The following is a 19,909-nucleotide window of genomic DNA, read 5'->3' as shown; positions in this document are numbered from 1 at the left end:
AATATGGTAGCCACTAACCTCGGATAGTTATTTCAATATAAATATTAATTACATAAAATTAAAAATTCAATTCCTCAGTTATACTAGTCCTGTTTCAAGTGTTCAGTATTCATATAGGGCTAGCATATACTGTAGTGGGTACAGTAGATTACAGAGTACTTCCATCATGACAGAAAGTTCTATTGGACAGCACCATCCAAGAGCTTCCTCATTTTTTATAACTGCATAGTATTCCATTGTATAAATATCCCACCATCAGTTTAACCAAACAATTGGTAAACTTTTCATTGCTGATTTAAAGTGTTATCATGGTGCTCGCTTCAGTAGCACATACACTAAGATTGAAATGATACAGAGCAGATTACCATGGCCTCTGCATAAGGATGACATGCAAATTTTTGAAGCAGTCCATGAAAACATAAAAATGAAAACAAAATAAAATAAAATGTTATTATGGGGTACCTTCCCTAAGAACAGAATTACTTTCTTTGTAATAAATTACACCTCCACCCCAAAAAGGGGGGGTGAAGAAAAACTAGTATTTGCTATGTTCTAATATCATTCTATGATATTAGAATGATTTATCTTTTAATATTTTTATTTTTAATTTGTGTAGGTGCATAGTAGATGTATATATTTATGGGGTAAAATGGTTTGTTTTGTGCTAGGGAGAGGAATTAAAAAGCAACTAAAACATTTTATATTGAAGTTCATAAGAAATAATCCTTAATTTTCACTTCTCTCCATTTTTCCTCCTAAATCTAACTTATCTGGTTTTCTGAGAAGCTATAAGTTTAAAAGCTTAAAGCACTGTGTGAGTGCTGGGGAACCAATCACCCCTGATGTGACTGAAAAATGGAGAAACAAGACGGGCCTAGATATCTACGAAGGATATGGACAGACTGAAACGGTACCTGACCTCACTGAAAAGACGTAGCTGGACTCCATTTAGTCAGATGAATAAAAACCAAAGTGTCCACTGTCTCCTTATGATTATTTGAGGGATGAGAGTTGAGTGGTTAGAAAATGTTTAAAAAACAATGCTTGCAAGAACCTAATTGCAAAAAAGCTCTGATAACAGATAGCTGTTTAAATAGTCATTCATTGACAAACACCACTGTTAATGGATCAGAGTGAGGGCAATTACAATTTTTTTTAAATGAAATAATGCTGGATCTACTGAAAGAAAGAATTCCTCCCAATGTGATAGGGAAGTATCTTATTTAGAGCTGCCTCAAAACGGAAAACGCGGCCGGGCGCGGTGGCTCAAGCCTGTAATCCCAGCACTTTGGGAGGCCGAGACGGGCGGATCACGAGGTCAGGAGATCGAGACCATCCTGGCTAACACGGTGAAACCCCGTCTCTACTAAAAAAAAATACAAAAAATTAGCCGGGCGAGATGGCGGGCGCCTGTAGTCCCAGCTACTCGGGAGGCTGAGGCGAGAGAATGGCGTAAACCCGGGAGGCGGAGCTTGCAGTGAGCTGAGATCTGGCCACTGCACTCCAGCCTGGGCGACAGAGCGAGACTCCGTCTCAACAAAAAAAAAAAAAAAAAAAAACGGAAAACGCTGAGCTCCTTGCTGCCTGAAATATTAAGAGTTTGCTGGACAACTCCTTAGCAACCATACTCTAAAAAGGATTTTTTTAAAGAGCTCATAGAGATAAGGAATAAGAAATTCTAGAGGAAACGAATGAAATAAGAACAAAAAAATGAAATAAGAATAAATAATGAAATAAGAAAAAAGAACGACAGTGGTTCTTTTGTGGAAGAGGGAGGAGTAAGATGAAATAGATAAGAGAAAGGTTGAAAAAACTTTTCACAATGTGTCTTTATAATGCTTCAATTTATGAACCATGATCATGTATCACCTGGTAAAAAATGAAAATATCAAAAATAAAAAACAAAAAAAGAAAAATTCATGAACTAGAAATAGCATAATAAGTATCATGCTAATACAAATGCAAATGTTAGCATACTCATGTTTTGATAAATATGGATATATGAGTAATTATTGTTATAACTATATTTTATACATATGCATGTATTTATATGTTGTTTATCACTACATTCCATGAGAGTATAGTGTTCATTTTGAGCTTAGTTCATAGTAAGTGTTCAATAAATAATTTGTTGAATGAATGCATGATAGATGAATAAATTTTAACTGACTTGTAATGTTATCTTACTTTTTCTTCTTCTTCTTAACTAGGTGCTAATCTGTGGAAATTTTAAGGGAATGAAAATTAAACCTGGCTCAATGGGAAAACCTTCTCCTGCTTTTGATGTTAAGGTTTGCACATCCCCTTCCAGGAGAATACTTAACAACCCAATCTGTACACTATCTACCTACTGCTTACCCCCATATAAACTCTCTTTGTTATGGTGGTGATTCCATTTTACTTCCATGATACTTTAATTTTTATTAATAGATGAAAAGGAGTTAGAAATGTTAGCTTATTGGTCTCCATTATTTTGCAAATACCTATATTGTACTATACAATTCTAAGCATTTAATAAATGTTAACCCATTAGGCTGGACGCAGTGGCTCACGCCTTTAATCCCAACACTTTGGGAGGCCGAGGCAGGAGCATCGCTTGAGCCCAGGAGTTCAAGAACAGCCTGGGCAACAATGTGAGACTTTGTCTCTACAAAAAAATATAAAAAACTAGCCAGGTGTGGTAGTACATGCCTGTGGTCCCAGCTACTCAGAAGGCTGAGATGGGAGGATTGCTTGAGTCTGGGAGCTTGGGGCTGCAGTGAGCCATGATCACACCACTGCACTCCAGCCTGGGCCACAGAGCAAGACCTTGTCTCTAAATAAATAAATATTAACCCATTGAATTTCCAGAAGAAACCCTATGAGAAGCATACTAATATTAGAACCATTTTACAAACGAGGCACAAAGAGGTAAAAGAACTCACCAGAGGTCACACAGCTAATAGCTGCTAGAGTCGGGCTTCAATCCCAAGCAGTCTGGTTCCGATATCTGCACTCTAAACCACAACACAACACTGTCCTCTCAGGCGAGGTAGGTCAAGACCTTCTGAGGAGGTCAACTAGCCCCAAAGAGGCTTCAGTTTACAGTGGCTGCAGCACTTTCCCTCTCTGCTCCCAAGCCTTCCTGGCCATTTCCAGTCTTTCTGTATCCACTGCCATTACTACCACCCGATGCCTAGGAGGCATTCCAATTCCCCATTAGCAAACTTTATATAGGGTTAAAATTGTTCTCTGATCAACCCAGCTTCAAAGCTGGGTGTAGCCAAAGGAACTTACACTAATTTAGATACTCCTCAACTTATGATAGGGTTATGTCCCAAAATAAAGCCATCATAAGTTGAAAACATCCTAAGTCACAAATGCATGGCTGACTGGAAACTGTGACTTACTGTTGCTGCCCAGCATCTAGAGAGAAGGATGGTTTCAACGGAATGGTTATCTCTTTCACACCATTGTAAAGTTGGGAAATAGTAGGTTCAACCCATCTTAATTCAGAGACCCATCTGTACGTTAAGAGAGAGCAAAAGCAGCAAAAATATGGATGAATTAACAGAGTACAGCTCTTAGATAAATGTTTCCCAAGCTTATTTGATCATAAACATCATATGGATATGTATTAAAAATACTAATTATCAGGCCCTTGGAGAGACCAATTCAATAGATTTGGAGTGGGACTCTGGAATCTGAAATCTTGTGATTTTAATAAGCACCTCCAGGTCGTTTTTAGGATCAAGTAAGTTTGAGAGAGTTTAGATGAACGTCATTGCTGTTGTAACTCTTGATAGAATAAACCCGATCCTAGGTCCTTTCTCTCACTTTAACCTTGCTATGGGAACCTTGTCTCAAGATAGGATAGCCTAGTGGTTCAACTGTATCTCTGCTATTCACTAGCTGAGTGTCTGTGGGTACATTGTTAAAGCTCTCTAAGTTCCAGTTTCCTAATTTGTAGAGTTGGGACTAGAGGGACCAACCTCTCTGTTTGCCTGGGACTTACCTGGTTTTAGCACTTAAGGCAATACATCATGAAGAAGCAATTCCCCACAACCCCTCGCCACTTCAGTCCCCGGATGGTTGGTAACCCAAATAATAACAGAACTGATTTCATAGGTTTCTTGTGGTGATTAAAGGAGACAGTATGTTTAAAGAGCATATCAGAATGCTCAGTATGTAATAAAGATCCAAAAGATGGGTGCTGTTATTTACCTCTCCCTCACATTCCTCTTTGAAAAGCTTCTCTAAGAAAAATTGGTAAGAGAGCCCTAGTTGCATTCCATAAACAGGCTTAACAATAGTTTGTTGGTTAATAGGCTACCTTAGGTTGAAGAAAGAAATACTGATAATTAAGCACGCTCATGTCTGCATTACAGGGAAGTTGATATGTAACACAGCAATGTTCTTTTTCTTCCTCCCTTAATAGCAATTCCCAATATGCATGGCTATCAGGGTCTTACAGGCACAGCTGTACTCACAGTGATCCCAACTGCAAGGTACCCCCACCTGTTCCTCATTAATTTGAGCCCAATGCTTTTCTAGAGCAGCTATCTTTGAATGCAAATATGATGAGGCCGAGAGGAAAACAGTACTCTGCCTGCATCCCCACTCATTTTTAACTCTTTCCACGGGCCGTTATTACTGGGCTTCTTGTTCCTTAGCTAAGAGCATCTGCAGTAACATTCTGGCATCTGGGGATGTGTTCCAACAAGGCGAATATTCCTACAGCTTCAAAGCCCAACCTTTATACTCTTATTTGTTTGCTTTTAAATACTCGCAATTTTCATGTTTAAACATTTTAAGACCCTATGAACAATGAGGAACATGATTCTCCCCAGACACAGAAGATTTTTTCTATATTCCCATCTATTAAAATCTGTGATAAGTAACTGGAACTTTTAAAATACTTCCTTCCCGTCAATAATTTTTTCATACCTGGAACCACATATTTCTTTAGATCACTGGGTGGGAATTTATATTTTTTTTATTTGCAAGAGCTTAAAGAGAAGTTTTTACACCTAGAATTCCTTTGCCATTTAAGTTTCTCATTCAGCACATAAGCCCCTTTCCTTTTGGAAAGTGTTAGATAAGTATTATACTTATTCTCCATGCAGGCCACACCTCAGGTTTGAAGGTATCTGGAGAACATATATAAAAGCAGAATTTTGATACTTAGAAACAGCTAAAAGTCATTTAGAGCAAAATCTGATATATAAAATCAGCAATCAACTTGAGAAATGCTAATCTGATTTTTTAAAATTCGATTAAACTCTCTAGAGGCATTGCACAGAGGAGTGTAATGATTAAAAGCATATGACCTGGAGTGTAAGTGGTGAGATTTGGATTCCAGCTCAATCATGCACAGTGTTAAACTCTCTGCACCTCAGTTTCCTCATGTGTAAAATGGGCATAAAAGTTCTAACCATATAGGGCTACAGTAAGGAATAGGTACATGTAAAGTACTTAAAGGTTTAGCATTGATTACTTAGCATGTAGTAAGTACTTAATAAATGCTAGTTACTGTTAGACACTTCAGGGAATGATGAGGATTGGAGACAGGGTAAGAGAGCAAGGCTGTGGCTTACTCAGCATTGTCAACCAGAGAATATTCCCCTTTTCCTGTTTACTTATATTGGGCTTCTGAAGTAAGGTTCTGTAGGTTCCACAGCTAAACAAAGTTTGAAAACCAGTAATGAAGATATTTATTTATCAAGAGGAAAAGATAATCAAGACCTAGTACTAAATGATAAAAACAAGTTGACAAAACTGTATATTACAAAGCAATCCTGTTTTTCTTTTCTTTTTCTTTTTTTTTTTTTGAAATGGAGTTTCACTCATTGCCCAGGCTGGAGTGCAATGGCATGATCTCGGCTCACTGCAACCTCCCCCTCCCGGGTTCAAGCAATTCTCCTGCTCAGCCTCCCAAGTGGCTGGGATTACAGGTGCCCGCTACCATGCCTGGCTAATTTTTCTATTTTTAGTAGAGATGAGGTTTCACCATGTTGGTCAGGCTGGTCTTGAACTCCTGACCTCAGGCGATCCACCCACCTCGGGCTTCCAAAGTGCTGGGATTACAGGTGTGAGCCACCGCGCCCAGCCAGCAATCCTATTTTTCTATTTGTCTATATTGTCTCAAAGGATATTACCAAAATGAGATTATTGCTGGATAGTAAAATTTAAAAAAAAATTATCCTTCTTTCACATGTTCGTAACCTGTATTTAATATTTTATGCAATAAGAATTTAAATAAATATATTTCTCTTAGGAATTTAAAGTATATTTAAAATGTTTTTTGGGCCAGGTGCAGTGGCTCATGCCTATAATCCCAGCACTTTGGGAGGCCAAGGCTGGAGTATCACTTGAAACTGGGAACCAGCCTGGGAAACATAACGAGACCCTCATCCCTACAAAAAATAAAAATAAACATTAGCTAAGCATAATGGCATGTGCTTATAGCCCCAGCTACTTGGGAAGCTGAGGTGTGAGGACTGTTTGAGACCATGAGTTTGACGCTGCAGTGAGTTATAAGCTATGATTGCACCACTGCACTCCAGCCTGGGTGACAAAGTAAGACCTTGTCTCATACACACAAAATTTTTTTTAAGTCTTCATTTTTAAATGGCAAAAGCCAAAACAAACCTTGCAAAGTAAATATTTAAGCTGTGACATTAAACAAAAATTTCCTTAAATAAATCGTTCTATTTTATCCTAGATTGTAGATGTAAATGGCAATGTTCTACCTCCTGGACAAGAAGGAGATATTGGCATTCAAGTTCTACCTAACCGACCATTTGGCCTTTTTGCTCATTATGTAGTAAGTGACTTACTAAATCATCTCTTATTTTCTATTTTATTTCTCAAGTGCTTGGTAACAATCCCTGTTTGCCACAAAACATACCTAGGATAGATACTTGACCCTTTCTTGACAGATTGGTTGTCCTGAATAGTAATCCCAAAGACAAGAAATTGAAGAAATACCCAAATTCTTGCTGAAGAAAAGCGTGCTGGTCTCCTGAGGCTAGATCACTGTTCCAGGTCCATGAAGGCAAGAGGAAGGGACCCTAGAAAGAAGATGGCCTCTTATCATCCCCTAATCCTCTCAATTATCAAACAAAACCCGCTCATTTTCCTGAAATCCAAGTCGTGCTCTTTCTTTTCAGGAAGAGAGGGACAGGGGATGCGGGGGTGGTGGGATTAAGCAAATGTCTTTCATGAGAGGCTTTCTAAGCTCCTTACTGTTTGCAAGAGTATTTTCATCTCTAATCACAGTATACAAATTAGAGCAAAGTCTCTATCGTATAATAAAATATCCAGATGCTACTTGCCCATATATTTTATATAATTTAACAGTATCTTGTTCATTTTTCTTATGTCAGACTTGCGGAACCAGTTCTATTATTGTGTAAAACAAAACAAAACACAAAAACAAAACAACCTGTCTGCTCTTTATTAGGTGTCAGTGCTTTCTTTTGATTCCGAGTATTTACTTCTTTCTTTTTCTGCCAGCATTATATATTAATCAGTTAGCAAAAGACTTAATTTAGTTTACTCGTCTGAGCTCCTGCGATATTTATTTTGTAATCTGTCTAAGAAAAATCTTATCTAAGAAAAATGCCTAATCTTTGTAACTGTAGTTTACCTTTCTTCTGTTGGGCTAGCTCCATGCTGGAATTTCATCCTTATTTTCACACTCTATCTCTTCCTAACTCTAATGCTTCTCAAAGGAGCCAAACTTTTCTGCTTCCTTGAACATTTAAAAATCCAACTGAGGGCCGGGAGTGGTGGCTCATGCCTGTAATCTCAGCACTTTGGGAGGCCAAGGTGGGCGGATCACTTGAGGTAAGGAGTTTAACACCAGCCTGGTCAACATGGGGAAACTCCATCTCTACCAAAAAATACAAAAATTAGCCAGGCGTGGTGGTGGTGTACGTCTATAGTCCCAGCTACTCGGGAGGCTGAGGCGGGAGAATCGCTTGAACCTGGGAGGCAGAGGTTGCAGTGAGCCAAGATCGTACTACTGCACTCCAGCCTGGGTGATAGAGTGAGACTCTGTCTTGGAAAAAAAAAAAAAAAAAAAATTCCAGTTGACCAGAAGAGTTGGATTCACAATAATGACAAAATGCTATTTGCTTTGCAGGATGATCCTTCAAAAACAGCTTCAACTCTACGAGGCAATTTCTATATCACTGGGGACAGAGGGTATATGGATGAAGATGGGTATTTTTGGTTTGTTGCAAGATCAGATGATATCATATTATCCTCTGGGTAATTTTCTTTTCCATATGTGCATATGTCTGTGTTAACTGGTGATCAGTGTTCTAGAGTGAACGTGCCACTCACCTGTATGTATTCCTGCCATGTGTGTTTCTAGTTATCGAATTGGACCATTTGAGGTAGAAAATGCCCTGAATGAACACCCTTCAGTTGCAGAGTCAGCTGTTGTCAGCAGCCCAGACCCCATCAGAGGAGAGGTAAAAGAACTGATTCATGTCAACTTTATAATTTGTTGGCAATTTAACACATACTTACGAACAGTAGCTCAATGAAACAGAATTAACCAAATGATTCATTCACTAAATATGCAAGTCAGATAGAAATACGCTAGTCAGAAAGAACTGCTACAAAATAAGATTGAATTATGAGTTGTAGCTCTGATCCTAACAGACAAACAAACAAAATAAGGCTGAAAATATATACTAGAAAGAATTTGAATTCCTTCCATGGTGGACTAGGGCAAAGATGGTGTGAATGTCAGGCTCACACCAGGATGGGTGACCGAAGTCAGCTGGATGGGATCAAGTTGTTACCCAGAAGGTCTGGAAACCAACAAGGTCCCTGGTGTAGTGAGGGAGAATGGGCTGGCATCAGATGTCAGAAGTGGGAACCAGAGGCCAGAACTGAGGTGACCATAAGCAGTCTGGGTAGGTAAATAAGTAGAGGTTTCAGGAAGTAAACTCTGAATAACACCGGAGTCCTGAAAGCCCATTCCTGTTGGAGCTGACCACACAGTATTTTGGCTTAAAAGTACCACGCCAGGCAGCCTCCTGTGTTTTGCCTGTGTGTCTACAACATGCCCCTAGGGTTTCTCTAGGTGAGTTACAAGTTCCCACAAGTATTTCTTCAATCCATGTCACTTCTAACACTGAACCTAAGTTTTGAAGCTGATATTCATGTCAATACAAATCCAGAACTTTCTGTACCATGTATTCAAGCTCCTTATCTCAAATCCTAGGTATAGGGCTTCAAGCACAGGGCACAGGGCAGAGTTAGAAGGTATCCAATCTCAGGGGATGAAATAGATCCTCAAGTTTAAGGCAGGCTGGGCATGGTGGCTCACACCTGTAATCCTAGCAATTTGGGAGGCTGAGGTGGGTGGATCACCTGAGGTCAGGAGTTTGAGACTAGCCTGGTCAACATGGTGAAACCCTGTCTCCACTAAAAATACAAAAATTAGCCAGGCATGGTGGCGCATGCCTGTAATCCCTGCTACTTGGGAGGCTGAGGCAGGAGAATCACTTGGACCCAGGATGGGGAGGTTGCAGTGAGCCAAGATTGTGCCACTGTGCTCCAGCCTGGGTAACAGAACAAGACTCCGTCTCAAAAAAATAAAAATAAAAAATAAAAAAGTTTAAGGTAAAAATGGGAGATGTGCATGTTACAGTGGAGGGTGAATCTCCCCCAGGAATGATTCCCCTAACTGATCTTTGATGCCAGAAGATACCCTGTAAGTCCTCCTGGATGGCCCAGAGTTGTTCCAGATATAGCCTAGTGGCGGGAATTGGTAGTTTGTTAAGTTGCTAGGATAACAATCGCTATTTACTGTGAAAGGATATATTCCAGGCAGCTAAGGGCAGGGAAAACAGTCAGTGATTACTGGCTTGTCTCTTTGCTCTGAACACCACCGGCAAGGTTTCACGAGTCTTAGCTCTTCCTGTACCTCTCCCCTACCATCAGTCATCATCAGTTTTACCCACCTCAACAGGTGCTTACTTGGGACAGGATGGTAGCTGAGCCTTTCGGAACAGGGTTGGCTTGGCAGCCACCTGATGTCCTAGAGTACAGTATAGGAAAGATCTATAAGTGGGTTGTGGTCCCCTCACAGTTCTGGGGTCTTGGCATAGGGCTTGGATTAGTCAGAGTGAGGGGGAAAGTGTGGCCAGTTTCCCAATAGTAGTGGGCTGCAGCATTTCCTGGTAGAAGATGTGAGTGGGTGTCTCAAATGAGGTGTGCATAAACAAAACGGCCATGTGCTCCATGCCTCCCTTTCTGCTGCCAGGCCTATTCTAGCTGGGTCAGGTCCTTCTCCAGGCTGGGTCTTGCCAGGCAGGGTAATTGGGTAGCAAGTTCCAGAATTGATTAAAAAGAACATTTGGATCTGAAATACCATTTTAACATTGGAATGTGAAATAAAGACTTGAGGAATATTTGTGTAGATCACTAGGTTCTTAAATTTTTGGGACCACATACCTCTTTGAGAATTTGAAGAAAACCATAGGCCACTGTTAAGACTTATGCAATGATGGAAATGTTCTATATTTGCACCATCCAATGTGATAGCCATGCATGGCTACCAATCACTTGAAATGTGGCTGGTGTGACTGAGAGTATTTAATCTTATTTAATTGATTGAAATTGAAATAGCCACATGTGGCTAGTGGCTATCATATTGAATGGCACAGCCATAGACTTTTCTCAGAAAAATACAAGATTTTGCATAGAATTTCAGAGAGATTTGAAGCCCACTTATGCATTCTGGGTTAAAAAATAAGACCCAAACTTCTTGTAATTCTACGACTACAACTAAGAGCTAATGTTTTTGATGACTTACTATGTGCCAGGCATTATACATCTATGCTAATTCATTTAATCATCATAATCTCTTTTACAGAGAAGGAAACTGAGGCACAAAGAGATTACCTAACTTGTCCGACATTACATAACAAACTGTGACTTTAACCCAGCTGTTCTGACTTCAGAGTTCATACTCTTACCCATGTTAGGTTGTTCCTTGTTAATTTAACATTTTCTGTAGTAGTTTAAAAAGATAAAGGAGACTTTATCCAAGTTGTAGGAATCGTCAATATGTGAACCAGTATTGTAGTTTTTAAAATAATTTACCTTTGAATGACTCACTTATAACAAGCGTAGTTTTTTAATTTGTAAAAATGTTGTTAATGCAGCATTATAAAATTTTGACATTTTATAAAATGTCAAAAAATGAATGGAACAAAATTATATCCATAGACACACACAGACACAAGGGTTCACAACTACCCCATGATACATGTAAATTAAAAATGTTCAAGTGTTGTTGTTATTTTTTCCTTTTTTTTTCCTTAGAGACAAAGTCTCACTCTGTTGCCCAGGCTGCTCTCGAACTCCTGGGCTCAAGCAATCCTCCCACCTCGGCCTCCCAAATGTTGGGAGTACAGGCGTGACCCACTGCGCCTGGCCACAGGGGTTTCGGGTAAAGACAAAAATGGGTAATTGCTCATAAAATGTCAAATTGCCCACTGGTGAACAGTTTTCCATATGTGAAAAAATTATAACTTCAAGTCTGTTTCTCACCAAATGGCTGTCCTAATTTGTTTCAAATAATTCCTTTTCAATCAAACCTTTACTCTCAGATCAAAGTGGATAGGAAATGTTGCCAGCTTATCTTTAAATAAGATTTCAGGCACTTAAGTGCAGGATATTTAATCATAAAAAAGCTTCAGGGGACTCTTCCGGAACTGTGCCTCCAGGGAAGCATCATTCCATAGCCAGCTCTGGGCTGGTAATCTGGCTTTGGAGGTACATACTGGTTGATGCACCTAGACTCATGCCTCTAGGGAAGGCAGTAAATGGCAGTCCTGGTAGTGCCCCAGGAGAGAAAATGACAAGACTCCAAATGTACCTTAAAGGGGGCTATGAGGGATGGCCTATCTTTCTGTCTTCTCCATTACAGGTCCAAAAACTAGGCAGAGTTTTCAAAACATTTCTAGGAAGGATAAAATTTGGAGAACAGGATTTGTAAGCATAAAGTAATAACGCCTTTCTTGGCTTCTACCAGTTAAAGGCCACCATGATTTCTACTCTTGTTCCTAAGGGCCACAGAAATGGATCAGAGCAACAAAAAAGTGGCTGCTGGAATCTTCACAGCCTTGTATAAAGACTGCATGTTCTCTGTGAACTGTTCCCTTCAACAAAGACATGGCAAACTCGGCGTGACTACTGTTTATAAGTAATCCCCATGCTGAGGGCTAGGCTGGACCAGGCTGGGTTGTTACAGGGGTCCCAGAGGCTCTCCTGTATTAGGTACAGACCAGGAAGTGTGTGAATTAACTGGCTGGCTTAAGAGCACAGATCTGGGATCAAACTTTATTAAAACACACTGGCCCACCCCATCAGGCATGTAGATTCTCAGAGCAAGCACACAAGACATACTAAAACATACAAATGCATAACTCATTTTCCTGGTGTTTCAAATATTTATTTTAGGTAGTAAAGGCTTTTATTGTTCTAAATCCTGATTACAAGTCACATGATCAAGAACAACTAATAACGGAGATTCAGGAGCATGTTAAAATCTACAGCACCTTACAAATATCCCAGAAAGGTAGGCATCCTAATTATAACAAATATTTGCTCAGTGTTACGGAAAATTTCAACTATTTTTACATTTTAATGAATATTTTCTTCACACATGCTACACCACATGTCCCAAACTGAACTGATGACATATGGGTAAGAATCAGAATCTTTGAGATTAAAATGAAACCCTGAACCTATTTTGTTTGATCCTTTGGCTTACTGGACTTGCAGTAAATACTTAATATCAAGACAAGTTTCCTAACAATACCCTTTTCCCTATTTTGGTTGTTACCCAAAACTCATTCCAAAGACTATTCTAATTCTTCCACCTAGAATTCATAATCAAACTGCTATATAATTGGCTTTATGTAAAGATAAAAATTTCCAGGCTAATTTTCTTCCTCTTGATGCCAACAGGTAGAATTTATTCAAGAGCTGCCAAAGACTATCAGTGGGAAGACAAAAAGAAATGAACTGAGGAAGAAAGAATGGAAGACAATTTAAATTTGTTTCATTAATTACCATATGTATAAAACATAGTATCTGTCAATCTCTAGAAACCACAGGATGATGGAGACGTGATAAAAACTGTGGTAGTATGCTTAGAAACTGTTGATTTAAAATATCTTGTGGTTATGATATCAGAGGCTAAATTTTGAAATAAAATATCTAGCAAATTCCTCCACATTAGTGTCAATGTTCCTATCATTTCTTAATATAAAAATGTCATCAATTGCTGATTAATTTTTTTTTTTTTATTATACTTTAAGTTCTAGGGTACATGTGCATGACGTTTATATCATGTATAACCCCCAATGCAATCCTTCCCTCCTCCCCCCTCCCCATGATAGGCCCCAGTGTGTGATGTTCCCCTTCCCGAGTCCAAGTGATCATTGTTCAGTTCCCCCCTATGAGTGAGAACATGCGGTGTTTGGTTTTCTTCTTGTGATAGTTTGCTAAGAATGATGGTTTCCAGCTGCATCCATGTCCCTACAAAGCGCAAACTCATCCTTTTTGATGGCTGCATAGTATTCCATGGTGTATATGTGCCACATTTTCTTAATCCAGTCTGTCACAGATGGACATTTGGGTTGATTCCAAGTCTTTGCTATTGTGAATAGTGCCGCAATAAACACGTGTGCATGTGTCTTTGTAGTAAGTAATTTATAATCCTTTGGGTATATACCCAGTAGTGGGATGGCTGGGTCATATGGTACATCTAGTTCTAGATCCTTGAGGAATCGCCATACTGTTTTCCATAATGGTTGAACTAGTTTACAATCCCACCAACAGTGTAAAAGTGTTCCTATTTCTCCACATCCTCTCCAACACCTGTTGTTTCCTGACTTCTTATGATTGCCATTCTAACTGGTGTGAGATGGTATCTCATTGTGGTTTTGATTTGCATTTCTCTGATGGCGAGTGATGATGAGCATTTTTTCATGTGTCTGTTGGCTGTATGGATGTCTTCTTTTGAGAATGTCTGTTCATATCCTTTCCCCACTTTTTGATGGGGTTGTTTGTTTTTTTTCTTGTATATTTGTTTGAGTTCTTTGTAGATTCTGGATATTAGCCCTTTGTCAGATGAGTAGGTTGCAAAAATTTTCTCCCATTCTGTAGGTTGCCTGTTCACTCTGATGGTAGTTTCTTTGCTGTGCAAAAGCTCTTTAGTTTAATTAGATCCCATGTGTCAATTTTTGCTTTTGCTGCCGTTGCTTTTGGTGTTTTAGACATGAAGTCCTTGCCCATGCCTATGTCCTGAATGGTACTACCTAGATTTTCTTCTAGGGTTTTTATGGTATTAGGTCTAACATTTAAGTCTCTGATCCATCTTGAATTAATTTTCGTATAAGGGGTAAGGAAAGGATCCAGTTTCAGCTTTCTACTTATGGCTAGCCAATTTTCCCAGCACCATTTATTAAATAGGGATCCTTCCCCATTTCTTGTTTTTTCAGGTTTGTCAAAGATCAGATGGCTGTAGATGTGTGGTATTATTTCTGAGGACTCTGTTCTGTTCCATTGGTCTATATCTCTGTTGTGGTACCAGTACCATGCTGTTTTTTGTTACTGTAGCCTTGTAGTATAGTTTGAAGTCAGGTAGCGTGACGCCTCCAGCTTTGTCCTTTTGACTTAGGATTGTCTTGGCAATGCGGGCTCTTTTTTGGTTCCATATGAACTTTAAAGCGTTTTTTTCCAATTCTGTGAAGAAGTCATTGGTAGCTTGATGGGGATGGCATTGAATCTATAAATCACCTTGGGCAGTATGGCCATTTTCACGATATTGATTCTTCCTATCCATGAGCATGGTATGTTCTTCCATTTGTTTGTGTCCTCTTTGATTTCACTGAGCAGTGGTTTGTAGTTCTCCTTGAAGAGGTCCTTTACATCCTTTGTAAGCTGGATTCCTAGGTATTTGATTCTCTTTGAAGCAATTGTGAATGGAAGTTCATTCCTGATTTGGCTCTCTGCTTGTCTGTTACTGGTGTAAAGAATGCTTGGTTTTTGCACATTAATTTTGTATCCTGAGACTTTGCTGAAGTTGCTTATCAGCTTAAGGAGATTTGGGCTGAGACAATGGGGTTTTCTAAATATACAATCATGTCATCTGCAAACGGGACAATTTGACTTCTTCTTTTCCTAATGGACCCTTGATTTCTTTCTCTTGCCTGATTGCCCTAGCCAGAACTTCCAACATGATGTTGATAGGAGTGGTGAGAGAGGGCATCCCTGTCTTGTGCCAGTTTTCAAGGGAATTTTTCCAGTTTTTGCCCATTCAGTATGATATTAGCTGTGGGTTTGTCATAAATAGCTCTTATTATTTTGAGGTACGTTCCATCAATACCGAATTTATTGAGCGTTTTTAGCATAAGGGCTGTTGAATTTTGTCAAAAGCCTTTTCTGCATCTATTGAGATAATCATGTGGTTCTTGTCTTTGGTCTGTTTATATGCTGGATTACGTTTTTGATTTGCGAATGTTGAACCACCTTGCATCCCAGGATGAAGCCCACTTGATCATGGTGGATAAGCTTTTTGATGTGCTGCTGAATCCGGTTTGCCAGTATTTTATTGAGATTTTTGCATCGATGTTCATCAGGGATATTGGTCTAAAATTCTCTTTTTTTGTTGTGCTCCTGCCAGGCTTTGGTATCAGGATGATGTTGGCCTCATAAAGAGTTAGGGAGGATTCCCTCTTTTTCTATTGATTGAAATCGTTTCAGAAGGAATGGTACCAGCTCCTCCTTGTACCTCTGGTAGAATTCAGCTGTGAATCCATCTGGTCCTGGACTTTTTTGGTGGTAGGCTATTAATTGTTGCCTCAATTTCAGAGCCTGCTATTGGTCTATTCAGGGATTCAACTTCTTCCTGGTTTAGTCTTGGGAGAGTGTAAGTGTCCAGGAAATTATCCATTTCTTCTAGATTTTCTAGTTGATTTGCGTAGAGGCATTTATAGTATTCTCTGATGGTTGTTTGTATTTCTGTGGGGTCGGTGGTGATATCCCCTTTATCATTTTTTATTGCGACTATTTGATTCCTCTCTCTTTTCTTCTTTATTAGTCTTGCTAGCGGTCTGTCAATTTTGTTGATCTTTTCAAAAAACCAACTCCTGGATTCATTGATTTTTTGGAGGGTTTTTTGTGTCTCTATCTCCTTCAGTTCTGCTCTGATCTTAGTTATTTCTGCCTTCTGCTAGCTTTTGAATGTTTTTTGCTCTTGCCTCTCTAGTTCTTTAATTGTGATGTTAGAGTGTCGATTTTAGATCTCTTCTGCTTTCTCTTGTGGGCATTTAGTGCTATAAATTTCCCTCTACACACTGCTTTAAATGTGTCCCAGAGATTCTGGTATGTTGTATCTTTGTTCTCATTGGTTTCGAAGAACATCTTTATTTCTGCTTTCATTTCGTTATGTACCCAGTAGTCATTCAGGAGCAGTTGTTCAGTTTCCATGTAGTTGAGCGGTTTTGATTGAGTTTCTTAGTCCTGAGTTCTAGTTTGATTGCACTGTGGTCTGAGAGACAGTTTGTTATAATTTCTGTTCTTGTACATTTGCTGAGGAGTGCTTTACTTCCAATTATGTGGTCAATTTTGGAATAAGTGCGATGTGGTGCTGAGAAGAATGTATATTCTGTTGATTGGGGTGGAGAGTTCTATAGATGTCTATTAGGTCCGCTTGGTGCAGAGATGAGTTCAATTCCTGGATATCCTTGTTAACTTTCTGTCTCGTTGATCTGTCTAATGTTGACAGTGGAGTGTTGAAGTCTCCCATTATTATTGTATGGAGTCTAAGTCTCTTTGTAGGTCTCTAAGGACTTGCTTTATGAATCTGGGTGCTCCTGTATTGGTGCATAGATATTTAGGAGAGTTGCTCTTCCTGTTGAATTGATCCCTTTACCATTATGTAATGGCCTTCTTGGTTCTTTTGATCTTTGATGGTTTAAAGTCTTTTTTATCAGAGACTAGGATTGCAACCCCTGCTTTTTTTTGTTCTCCATTTGCTTGGTAGATCTTCCTCCATCCCTTTATTTTGAGCCTATGTATGTCTCTGCATGTGAGATGGGTCTCCTGAATACAGCAGACTGATGGGTCTTGACTCTTTATCCGTTTGCCAGTCTGTGTCTTTTAATTGGAGCATTTAGTCCATTGACATTAAGGTTAATATTGTTATGTGTGAACTTGATCCTGTCATTATGATATTAACTGGTTATTTTGCTCGTTAGTTGATGCAGTTTCTTCCTAGCCTCGATGTTCTTTACATTTTGGCATGTTTTTGCAATGGCTGGTACCGGTTGTTCCTTTCCATGTTTAGGGCTTCCTTCAGGGTCTCTTGTAAGGCAGGCCTGGTGGTGACAAAATCTCTAAGCATTTGCTTATCTGTAAAGGATTTTATTTCTCCTTCACTGATGAAGCTTAGTTTGGCTGGATATGAAATTCTGGTTGAAAATTCTTTTCTTTAAGAACGTTGAATATTGGCCCCCACTCTCTTCTGGCTTGTAGAGTTTCTGACGAGAGGTCTGCTGTTAGTCTGATGGGCTTCCCTTTGTGGGTAACCCGACCTTTCTCTCTGGCTGCCCTTAAGATTTTTTCCTTCATTTCAACTTTGGTGAATCTGGCAATTATGTGTCTTGGAGTTGCTCTTCTGGAGGAGTATCTTTGTGGCGTTCTCTGTATTTCCTGAATTTGAATGTTGGCCTGCCCTACTAGGTTGGGGAAGTTCTCCTGGATGATATCCTGAAGAGTGTTTTCCAACTTGGTTCCATTTTCCCCTCACTTTCAGGCACCCCAATCAGACGTAGATTTGGTCTTTTTACATAATCCCATACTTCTTGCAGGCTTCGTTCATTTCTTTTTCTTCTTTTTTCTTTTGGTTTCTCTTCTCTCTTCATTTCATTCATTTGATCCTCAATCGCTGATACTCTTTCTTCCAGTTGATCGAGTCGGTTACTGAAGCTTGTGCATTTGTCACGTATTTCTCGTGTCATGGTTTTCATCTCTGTCATTTCGTTTATGATCTTCTCTGCATTATTAGTCTAGCTGTCAATTCTTCCACTTTTTTTTCAAGATTTTAGTTTCTTTGCGCTGGGTACGTAATTCCTCCTTTAGCTCTGAGAGGTTTGAAGGACTGAAGCCTTCTTCTCTCATCTCGTCAAAGTCATTCTCTGACCAGCTTTGATCCGTTGCTGGCGATGGGCTGCGCTCCTTTGCAGGGGGAGATGCGCTCTTATTTTTGAATTTCCAGCTTTTCTGCCCTGCTTCTTCCCCATCTTTGTGGTTTTATCTGTCCTGGTCTTTGATGATGGTGACGTACTGATGGGGTTTTGGTATAGGTGTCCTTCCTGTTTGATAGTTTTCCGTCTGACAGTCAGAAGACTGTCTGTTGGTCTGTTGGAGATTGCTTGAGGTCCACTCCAGACCCTGTTTTCCTGGGTGTCAGCAGCAGAGGTTGCCGAAGATAGAATATTGCTGAACAGCGAGTGTACCTGTCCTTTTCTTTCTTTGGAAGTTCCTCTCAGGGGTGACTCCACCCTGTGAGGTGTGGGGTGTCAGACTGCCCTAGTGGGGGATGTCTCCCAGCTAGGCTTCTCAGGGGTCAGGGACCCACCTGAGCAGGCAGTCTGTCCGTTCTCAGATCTCAGCCTCCGCGTTAGGAGATCCACGGCTCTCCCCAAAGCTGTCAGACAGAGTCATTCGCGTCTGCAACGGCCCGCTCTTTCCCCTAATGGACTGCAGCTGTGCGCTGTCCGCAGAGGTAGAGTCTACAGAGACAGGCAGGCTTCCTTGAGCTGCTGTGAGCTCCACCCAGTTCGAGCTTCCCAGCGGCTTTGTTTACCTACTTAAGCCTCAGCAATGGCGGGCGCCCCTCCCCCAGCCTCGCTGCTGCCTTGCGTATAGATCGCCGCAGACGGCTGTGTTAGCATTGAGGAGGCTCCGTGGGCGTGGGACCCTCCCGGCCAGTATGGGATATATTCTCCTGGTGTGCCTGTTTCCTTAAAGCGCAGTATTGGGGTGGGAGTTACCCGATTTTCCAGGTGTTGTGTGTCTCAGTTCCCCTGGCTAGAAAAGGGATTCCCTTCCCCCTGCGCTTCCAGGTGAGGCGATGCCTCGCCCTGCTTCAGCTCACGCTGGTTAGGCTGCAGCAGCTGACCAGCACCGATTGTCCGGCACTCCCTAGAGAGATGACCCCAGTACCTCAGTTGAAAATGCAGAAATCACCGGTCTTCTGTGTCACTCGCGCTGGGAGTTGGAGACTGGAGCTGTTCCTATTCGGCCATCTTGCTCCGCCCCCCGTGCTGATTAATTTTTAAATGTATAGTATAGAAGCAATTTCTGAACCAAATCTCTGCTACATAGGTTTTCAAACTTTAGTTGACTAATTATTCTATGTTGATATACAAATCAGAACCAATGTTCAAGCCGTGAAATAAAACTAAAGAACTTATAAAAGTTTTTAGAAAAATATAAAATATCAGAAGATTATGATAATTCTCAAAATACAAGAATCTACCTGAAAATAGACTAAGGATTTTTATTAGTCACATTTTTTGCAAATAATTTAAAAATAGTTTAAGACTTGTTTCAAGGTCTAACTATAAAAGAAGGATCATGGCCGGGCGCGGTGGCTCAAGCCTGTAATCCCAGCACTTTGGGAGGCCGAGACGGGCGGATCACAAGGTCAGGAGATCGAGACCATCCTGGCTAACACGGTGAAACCCCGTCTCTACTAAAAAAAAAAAAAAAAAAACTAGCCGGGTGGGTGGCGGGCGCCTGTAGTCCCAGCTACTCCGGAGGCTGAGGCAGGAGAATGGCGTAAACCCGGGAGGCGGAGCTTGCAGTGAGCTGAGATCCGGCC

General features: G+C 40.3%; 1 protein-coding gene and 1 non-coding gene across 6 annotated transcripts in view; both read left to right on the top strand.

Annotated features, from left to right (window-relative positions):
• ACSM3 (acyl-CoA synthetase medium chain family member 3) overlaps positions 1-13,249 on the top strand; it is a 50,462-nt gene extending 37,213 nt beyond the window's left edge. Inside the window, exons 9-16 of one of the 5 annotated variants that reach the window (XR_004438842.1) lie at positions 787-910; positions 2,211-2,291; positions 6,704-6,805; positions 8,129-8,256; positions 8,363-8,462; positions 12,080-12,214; positions 12,472-12,589; positions 12,982-13,249. Coding sequence is in view for 3 of the 5 variants with exons in the window: in XM_033217814.1 (XP_033073705.1) it covers positions 787-910; positions 2,211-2,291; positions 6,704-6,805; positions 8,129-8,256; positions 8,363-8,462; positions 12,472-12,589; positions 12,982-13,037 (709 nt within the window). In the remaining 2 variants the exon portion in view is untranslated. Of the gene's footprint in view, positions 1-786; positions 911-2,210; positions 2,292-6,703; positions 6,806-6,920; positions 7,837-8,128; positions 8,257-8,362; positions 8,463-12,079; positions 12,590-12,981 lie in introns of those variants that run through there. The other 4 variants (XR_004438841.1, XM_033217814.1, XM_033217815.1 and 1 more) reach the window with 4 other exon arrangements.
• On the top strand, positions 312-418 carry LOC117088828. The gene has a single exon (XR_004439358.1). It is a non-coding gene; the product is annotated as a U6 spliceosomal RNA (small nuclear RNA).
• Positions 13,250-19,909: the final 6,660 nt, after the last annotated feature.

Source organism: Trachypithecus francoisi, unplaced genomic scaffold (genome assembly GCF_009764315.1).
Source record: "Trachypithecus francoisi isolate TF-2019V2 unplaced genomic scaffold, Tfra_2.0 Lachesis_group10, whole genome shotgun sequence".
Classification (NCBI taxonomy): domain Eukaryota; kingdom Metazoa; phylum Chordata; class Mammalia; order Primates; family Cercopithecidae; genus Trachypithecus; species Trachypithecus francoisi.
This window is presented reverse-complemented; position numbering and strand designations above follow the sequence as displayed.